Source organism: Ammospiza caudacuta, chromosome 22 (genome assembly GCF_027887145.1).
Source record: "Ammospiza caudacuta isolate bAmmCau1 chromosome 22, bAmmCau1.pri, whole genome shotgun sequence".
Lineage (NCBI taxonomy): Eukaryota > Metazoa > Chordata > Aves > Passeriformes > Passerellidae > Ammospiza > Ammospiza caudacuta.
In genome coordinates, this window is record NC_080614.1 from 3,287,553 (window position 1) to 3,295,995 (window position 8,443).

Below are 8,443 nucleotides of genomic sequence, written 5' to 3' on the forward strand. Positions count from 1 at the left end.
TGGCACAGGCACTCACTGATTCTGATCCTTAGCAAAGGTGAGAACAGACCCTGGATTTTGTGGGGCAGCAGTGTTTTGGGGAGGGGGTCCCTGCAGGCAATAGGCAGCTCCAGCACATCATCCCTGCAGCTGCTGTGCCTCAGCACCACTCGGAGCAGTCCCTGTGCCGAGTCCTCTGCAGACCCCTTCAGCTGAGGATAATTTGGATGTGAACAAAGCCCCACTGCGGTTTCTTGGTCTTTATTTTTAAATAGGATAAAAAAGGTCTGGAAGCAGAGGGCTGCAGCAGGCTGAGGCAGGGCTGCATCGTCTCTGGGCATGCAAAGCACCCATGTGTGGTCAGTGGCCAATCCCTAGTGGGGCTCTGGGCATTGGTGTGGCCTGGTTTTCCTGCTCCCTGTGCTGGGAGAAGCTGGATGCTTCCCTGTCTGAATGCCTGGGTTTACTTTGGGACAGAGCATGACCTTGTGCCCTTGAGTAGGTTAAAGGTGCTGCCGTGGGCATCCTCTGCAGATGTATCTGGAGATGCTGGGCTGCTCCATGACTCTCTGTGTCCTCTCCATGCCACCCTCGGCAAACTCTGGGTCAGGAATGGATGGAGATGGCAAGAGCACTGGTGGTTGTGAGTGCACCAGACTCCCCGTACCCTCCTTCGAGCCTACTGACTCATAGAATCATGGGTTGGTTTGGGTTGAAAGGGACCCTAAAGATGGTCCGGGGGGATCCCGCCGGGGTATGGTGATGCCGGGCCCCAAGGATCATCCCAGGCCGGTCCCGCCGGGGGATTGATGAGCCCTGCGGATGCTGCCGGCGGAGGGGAGGGGGTCTGAAGGGCCGGTGATGGCTGATGGAGGGCTGCGGGGAGGGGACGCCCGGGGCCGGTGCGGGGCCGGGCGGGCGCAGCGGGGCCGGCCGTGCTGGCGGGGGCGGGCAGCCGGAGCCCCCCGGGGCGGGCGCGGAGCCGGGGGGCCGCAGCCCGGCCCCGGGGCGGAGCGGGGCGGAGCGGCGCGGCCATCCGGGCACCGCACCATGGCGGCGGCGGCGGAGGAGCCGGAGGGGCGGCGGGGCCGGGGGCCGCGGCCGGGGCCGGCGCCGGGCAGCCCCGCGGGGCGGGCGGTGGGCGAGGGCTCGCCCGGGGGCGGCGGCCGCCGCGTCTTCAGCCCGGCCGGGGAGTTCCGCGAGTTCTCCCGGCGGCAGCTCCGCGACATGGAACGGCTCTTCCGACAGTGAGTGTGGGGCACAGGGAGAGGGGGCTCCCCGGATGGCAGCGCCGGGGGGGACGGGGGACCCGGGACATCCCGGTTCCTGCATCCCGGCTTCTGGCAGGGTGGATGTCCCAGCGCCTCCCGCCCCGTGCTTGCGGGCGGGACCCCCCTATTCCTTTTGAGAGGGACCCCCATGCACCCCAGCCTCTTGCGGGAGGGATCCCCCCGGCTCCTTGTCGGAGACTCCCCCCGCCCCAGCTCTGTGCAGCAGGGATGCCAAGGCACCTCCAATTCCTTGCCGGAGGGATCCCCCTCCTGCCCCTCTCAGGAGGGATGCTAGGACACCCCTCTCCTCCCAAAACCCCTGCAGGACTGGTGCCGGGGACACCTTCCACAGCTCCTTGCCGGACGCGTTCCTGTGCGCCCCGAAATTCTCGCAGAAGGAGCTCCTGTCCCCCATGGAGGGGTGCACTGGTGCTGAGGCCAGAGAAAGGGGTCTGAAAGAGGGGACCGGGGACCTTCACATTCCTTCTGCCGCATCACCGAGGGATCCCACATCCCTGCAGCTGCAGAGGCCAGGCTGGCGTGTCCTCAGCATCCCTGCCCGCGCTGCGTGCCACCACGCGTGGCGGAGCGTGACTCGGAGCACGAGCTCGGCCCCTGGGAACGGGGGGAGCTGGCAGCGAGCCTCCAGCCCTGGAAATTTCCAGGGGAAGGCAGAAATCGGGGTGACTCCAGCCGTGGTCACGCTGGAATGCGCGGGAGTAGCCAGGGGCGAACGGGACAGCCCGGAGCATCCCCGTGGATCCCGCGCTGGGTGCTTTGTGCAGGAGGCGTGGACACAGCGCGACTCCGGGAAGGCGCGGAGATACAGCACAGGCGATGGCATAGCTGCGACATGCCAGTACCCTCAGCCCGTCTGGCACCGCGGGAGGATCCGCAACCGCGTCCGGGGTGGTCTCACTCGGACCCGAGCGGGGAGGCGGAGTAGCCGGGGAGCCGGAGGCGGTGACCCCCGTAACACAGGGCTGGGGGCTGCGTGGGGTGCGGGCACACCCTGTCAGCAGCCTGGCGGGGCGCGGAGCCTCCCCGTGCCCTCCTGGGGGGCTCTCACCGCCGGCAGCACACGGCAGCGAGCCCAGGCTGCAGCAGGGCAGGAGGGAGCCTGCGGGGCACAGCGCGCTCGGGCCCTGCGGGGACACAGGGCCGGGGCGATGGTGGCCGTGCCCGTGCTCCGGGCGCCGATGGCGGGGCGGGAGCGGCGGTCGGAGCCGACTGCTCGGTGTGTGCTCTGACAGCTGCGGCGTCTCGCTGCAGCGAAAGGAGCAGCGCCGGGGCTGCGAGCCACTGGGAGGTTCGGTAGCTGGGGCTTTCCCAAGGGAAGGATGCTCTGGAGCAGAGCCCTGCCACGCTGTCCTCGCTGCTGCTGTCCTCGGGATGTGACAATCCGGCTGTAGAGGATAAAGTGAGGCAGGGAAGGGTTTTGGCTCTCCACAGGGGAGATGGTGCCCTTTGGGAGATGCAGGATGCTGGTATCCCAAAAAAATAGAGAAGGGGATTGAGAAAAAGGAAGGGCCCTGCATCTGGGGAGGTGGCATGCATGGGATGAAGTGGCAAAGTCAGGCCAGCTGACCTTGCAGAAAAACTCTGTGTGATGCAGGATGGAGAAGGACTTTGGACAAGGCCATGGAGTGATAGGACAAGGAGGAAAGTCTTCAAAAGTGACAGAGGGCAGGATTATTTTGGATACCAGGAGGACATTCATCCCTATGAGGGTGGTGAGGCCCTGGCGCAGGTTGTCCAGAGAAGCTGTGGCTGCCCTATCCATGGAAGTGTCCAAGGCCCAGTTGAACAGGGCTTGGAACAATCTGGGAAGGTGTCCCTGTCCATGGCACGGGGTTGGAATGAGGTGGCCTTTAAAGTCTGTTCTAACCCAAACCACTCCATGATTCTATGATCCTGTGCTCCAGGTAGGGTACTAGAGGCAAAAATCATGTGGGATCTGTACCCACAGCGTCACTCTGAGGGTGCTGGCATCAGGAGGCAGGGATGAGCAGGACCAGCCCCATTTTGGGGCCCCTGGCAGATCAGGAGGGTGCTGCTGGAGACACGGACGGAGCCGGCAGCAGCAGAGGAGGTACAGATGAGTCACGGACCTGCAGCATGGGGAGCCGGGGCTCTGCGTGGCTGCTGCAGTGACAAGATACCAAAAAAAAGCCTTGTCACAACGGGTGCAGTGTGTAGCTGCCCACCTACAGCGTGTGGAGCCGTACAAAGCGTGGCTGTGTGCTGGCTCCCCATGGAGATCCTGCTGTGCCACGCCAGCACGCTGCTGGCACAGCCCACGGTGCACAGGCAGTGGGCAGGGAAGGAACAGCAGGGTGGCTGTGGGGAAGCCAGAGGGGACTGTGGCATGGCCACAGGCAGGAGTCTGAGAAGGGGCATTCCTGACAGGTCTGTAGGTAGCATCAGTGAGCAGAGCTCACTGTGACCTGGGGAGCAGTGCCCAGTGAGCTAAGCCCCATGGCTTGTTATCCCATGCTGCAGCCAAGGGGAGCGTGTGCTCAGGCTCCTGGCACAGGGAGTGGGCAGCAGGCTTGGCAGCATCCTGGCAGGTTCTCCTGCCAAGTGCCACGTGGAAACAGGCACGATCCTGGATAATGCTCCAGGGGGTTGTTAGCAGTTCAGAAGCTTGTGGTCTTGTGGTCTGGAGAGCTGCCGGAGACCGTCAGTGCCCAAGTCCTTGCTCAGCCCTCTTTGCTTCCCAGCCAGTGTGAGAGCACACAGGGGTCTGCTGCTGGGGGGGTCAGTATGGGGGGCTGTGTGGGCTCTGCACCCCGTGGTGATGTGTCAGGATTGTGCCACCATCCTGCAGGTACGACGCAGGGAAAGACGGCTTCATTGACCTGATGGAGCTGAAGCTGATGATGGAGAAGCTGGGGGCTCCACAGACACACCTGGGACTGAAGAACATGATCAAGGAGGTGGATGAAGACCTAGACAGCAAGCTCAGTTTTCGAGAGGTGAGGTGTTAGGAGGCTCCACACTGGCCCAGAGATGTCCCCAGCCACTGTTCAGGCTGGTGAGAACTTGGGCAGTGGCTGTGGTGTCTTTGAGGTCTTCAGGGAGCCAATGCTGCCATCTCCCCTCACAGTTCCTGCTGATTTTCCGGAAGGCAGCAGCAGGTGAGCTGCAGGAGGACAGCGGGCTGCACGCCCTGGCCCGGCTCTCTGAGATTGATGTCTCCACAGAGGGGGTGAAAGGTGCCAAGAACTTCTTTGAGGCCAAGGTGAGACAGGGCTCAGGAGGTCCCATTGCAAGATGGCAATTCACCAGGGCAGTTTGGTGATGGGTAGGCAGGAGATAGAGAAGTTGGGGTGGACAGGAAAGCTTGGTGGAGATCACAGCTGAACATTTCCATCCACAGGCACAAGCCATCAACGAAGCCAGCAGGTTTGAGGAGGAGATCAAAGCAGAGCAGGAGGAGAAGAAGAAGCAGGCAGAGGAGCTGAAGCAGAGGAAGGCAGCCTTCAAGGAGCTGCAGTCCACCTTCACGCAGTGACAGGGCCAGGCAGGACTGGTCAGCGGTGCCCAGAGTGGCAGCGCTGCCTGTGCCAGGTGCCAGCCATGCCAGGGGTGATGCCCGAGCCGTGCGCCGCCCCGGCTGCCGGCAGGATCCCGGCGCGGGCTCGGCACGGCGCCCACCTTGCTGGCAGAGCCCGGCCAGCCCCGGCTCCCCCCTCCCCTCTTGCTGTGGTGTCTGTAGGTGTTGTTTGTGCCCCCACATCCCCAGCGTGCCCCCCACCCTGAACAGCACCCTGTTCTCTGCCTGCAGCTGCACTGGGGGTTGCTGCTGCTGAGTCCCAGGGGAGCTATGTCCTGAATGTCTGACCCTGGGACACCTGTGCCCCGACTGTTTTATGTTGTGAGTGCATTGGGAGATTTGCAGGATGGGGCTTGTGCAGGTGGCCGTGGTGGGTGTTTTGGTGGCCATGCTGGCCCAGTGTCTTTTGGTATTCCTATGTCTGACACCAGTGACAAAAGCTGTGGCAAGGGCCAGGTTCTGGTAGAGGGGCTCTGTGTTTGTGTGTGTGTGTGTGTGTGTGTGTGTGTGTGTGTGTGTGTGGTGCTGGGGATGTGTGCCCACCCAGCTGAAATGGAGCCCCTCAGGAGCTGTGTCTCTCTTTATTTTGGTCAAAGACATACAGAAAGGCAGCTGCTGGCTCATGGGGCTGTATTATGGTTTTTTTTATGTTGTATTCAGCCTGGCAGGATGAGTGTGGTGGCCACAAGTGGTTGCCATTGGTCACTGAGACTCTCGTGTTTGTGGGTGGCTGTAAAAACCCACATCTGTCCCAGTGTCCCCCGAGTGGCGGTATAGGGGGTGTGTTATGTTTTTTTTAATTTAATCCCAAATAAATATTATATTTCTAAAGTGCTGGTTGCTGGTTGCTGGTTGCTGGTTGGGTGGGGAAAGGAATCTGGGGATTGGGGTGTGGCTGTGGGCACGCAGTTCCCACTGGAGGTGGTGGCAGTGAAGAGGAATGAGCCATGGCTCATTGTGCCAATGGTTTGGGAAGCAGCAGGGGCCTGATGCAGGTGTGGGGGTGTGTACTGAAGGCCATCAGCAGCGCTGCTGCTACCTGCGCCCGTCCCACCCTATGGCACCTGTGGGGTTGTGGCTGTTCTTGACCATATCAAGAGTGAGATAAGGAGACCGTGTGCCTAGGGAGTGGTGGGGTGAGAGGGCAGTGTCCTGGGGAAGTGAGTGCTTAGGGGTGGGGGACAGCAGGGCTGCCCAGCCCCTCATTGAGAGCATTATGGGTGGGGGGCTGCCCCAGGAGGGAGTGACCCTGTGCCCCAGCAGGGACCCTGCCCCTTCCCAGAGCAGGGCCAGGTGTCCCCACCATGTCCCAGCATGGTGCCAACACATGAGGGGCAGATGTGGCCATTCCCAGGCAGGACCATGAGTGTGATAAGAGCAGGTGATGGGGCTGAGGAGCCCCTGTGCCCTCAGGGTGGGACAGTCCCCATGTGTCAGCAGCAGGCAGGGACACTCCAAGGTCTCCAGCAGTCCAGACACTATAAGAGGGGTGAGCAGCCCCACCACTTCTTCTTTCCTCTGCACAGCCATGCTGGGAGCCGTCTGTCTCGTTGTGCTGCTGGGCTACGGTAGGTGCATGGGGAAGGGTCAGGGCAGGGAGCAGGACTGTGGCTCCTGCCCTGGCCCTGGGCATGGGCACAGGCGGCCTCTGATGTCCCTTTGCCGGGTGTCCCACAGCCTACGGATGCGGTCAGCCGGCCGTGCCACCACAGCTGAGCTCCCGCGTGGTGGGCGGTGAAGACGCTGTAGCCCACAGCTGGCCATGGCAGGTGAGGGGCACAGGGACCGGGATGGGGACAGGGATGGGGACATTCCTGCTCTGACCCTGTGCCTCTGCCCTCGCAGATCTCGCTGCAGTACAGCCGCTCTGGATCCTGGAACCACTATTGCGGCGGGACCCTCATTGCCCCCAAGTGGGTGCTGACAGCTGCCCACTGCATCAGGTGGGTGTTGGGGCACTGGGGGGCATCTGTGCCATGCAGGTAAGATATCTGTGGGGACTGACACTCCCTCTCTCCCTGGCAGCTCCTCCCTGAACTACCGCGTGGCGCTGGGCAGGCAGGATGTGTCAGAGGCTGACGAGCCTGGTTCTGTGGCTGTGGCTGTGGAGAAGATCATCGTCCATGAGGATTGGGACGACTATTACGTTCGGTAGGGGTTGGGGTGCATTAGGGCTGGGTCATGGGTGGTGTGGCCATGGTGCCTTGTTGCCCTGGCCAGGGACCCTGTTCCCATGGCCAGGAACCCTGGTTCATGTCTCCTTGCAGCAACGACATTGCCCTGATCAAGCTGGCAGAGGAGGTGCGGGAGACTGACACCATCCGTATTGCCTGCCTGCCGGCTGCTGGCAAGATCCTGCCGAACAACTACCCCTGCTATGTCACCGGCTGGGGAAGCATGAGGAGTAAGTGGGATGTACCTGGGAGAGTCTCCAGAAAGGAGATGCAGGCAGAGGGTGTGAGGTACAAGCTTTGTCTCTCGTTGCAGCCAACGGGCCCCTGGCCACCATCCTGCAGCAGGCTCTGCTGCCTGTGGTGGACTATGAGACCTGCTCCAAGTGGGACTGGTGGGGCAGCACTGTAAAGAAGACCATGGTGTGCGCCGGCGGCGATGATGTCAGATCTGCATGCAATGTGAGTGTGGGCACTGCATGTGGTGGGTGCCCCAATGGTGTGGTACCGTGAGCACTGGGAGGAGAGGGGATGGAGCCATGGTGGTGGATGGCCAGGAGGGATGAGGGGAGTGTTGGCAGGGTGCCCAGGAGCAATGGCCCTCACTGTCTCTCCGCACAGGGCGATTCTGGGGGCCCCCTGAACTGCCAGCGCGACGATGGGATCTGGGAGGTCGAGGGCATCGCCAGCTTTGTCTCCAGCCGGGGCTGCAACACGAACAAGAAGCCGACAGTCTTCACCCGGGTGTCTGCCTACATCGACTGGATCAACGAGGTGGGTGCCTCTTCCTCTGCGCCCCACCCCCACATAGGGGCTGTTCTTGCCCCACTGAGAGTCTTACCATGCCCCCCCTGTGTCTTTTTGGCAGAAAATGAGCACAAACTGAGGACGCAGCACTGTGGAGATACCACTCTTGATCAAAATAAAAGCAAAAAATGCTGAGCTGGTCTTGCTGGTTTTTTGGCGGAGGGGATTTGGTGGAGCTGGGGACACTCATGCATGGCTGTGCCTGCTGATGCCAAGGCCCTGCTTGTGTGCTGGGGAAGGTGTCCTTGTTGTGCATTGGGGCTGGGCAGGACTCTGCAGAGGCTGTTGGGCACATCCTGCAAGATGCTTCCACTCCTCAAGCTGTGGCTGAGGCAGGGGTCTTGAGGGTTGGCAATTACTTTGATGGGACGGGGGCTGGGCTTTGTCCAGGTTATTCAACGGAGCTCCAGGGAACCCAACTGGCCCTTGGGGATGATCTGGAACACTTGGTAGCTCCCACGTCGCTTTCAGGGACCTCAATGGCACTGCCTAGATGAGGACTGACTTTCAAATGGGGCTCTTGAGGGAACTGGGTTGGCCTTGGGGAGCTTGAGAGAGTCTGACTGGTTTGGGAGGCGTCAGGGGTGCCTGCAGGAGCTCTCTTGGAGACAGAGCCCTTGGCAGCTGCATGGCACTGCCGACTCCAACAACAGGAC

General features: G+C 61.9%; 2 protein-coding genes across 2 annotated transcripts; both read left to right on the plus strand.

Moving 5' to 3' along the window:
• The first annotated feature begins 1,029 nt into the window (after positions 1-1,029).
• Positions 1,030-5,640, plus strand: EFHD2 (EF-hand domain family member D2). Its single transcript, XM_058818849.1, has 4 exons — positions 1,030-1,226; positions 4,081-4,228; positions 4,360-4,494; positions 4,633-5,640. Exons 1-4 carry the CDS (start codon positions 1,030-1,032, stop codon positions 4,765-4,767), a joined length of 615 nt encoding a protein of 204 aa, XP_058674832.1. The 3' UTR covers positions 4,768-5,640.
• A 697-nt stretch (positions 5,641-6,337) lies between these two features.
• LOC131567238 (chymotrypsin-C-like) lies at positions 6,338-7,866 on the plus strand. Its single transcript, XM_058818789.1, has 8 exons — positions 6,338-6,377; positions 6,487-6,578; positions 6,655-6,752; positions 6,835-6,960; positions 7,077-7,213; positions 7,297-7,442; positions 7,602-7,754; positions 7,849-7,866. The coding sequence occupies exons 1-8, from the start codon at positions 6,338-6,340 to the stop codon at positions 7,864-7,866; spliced, it is 810 nt and encodes a 269-aa protein (XP_058674772.1).
• The last annotated feature ends 577 nt before the right edge of the window (positions 7,867-8,443 follow it).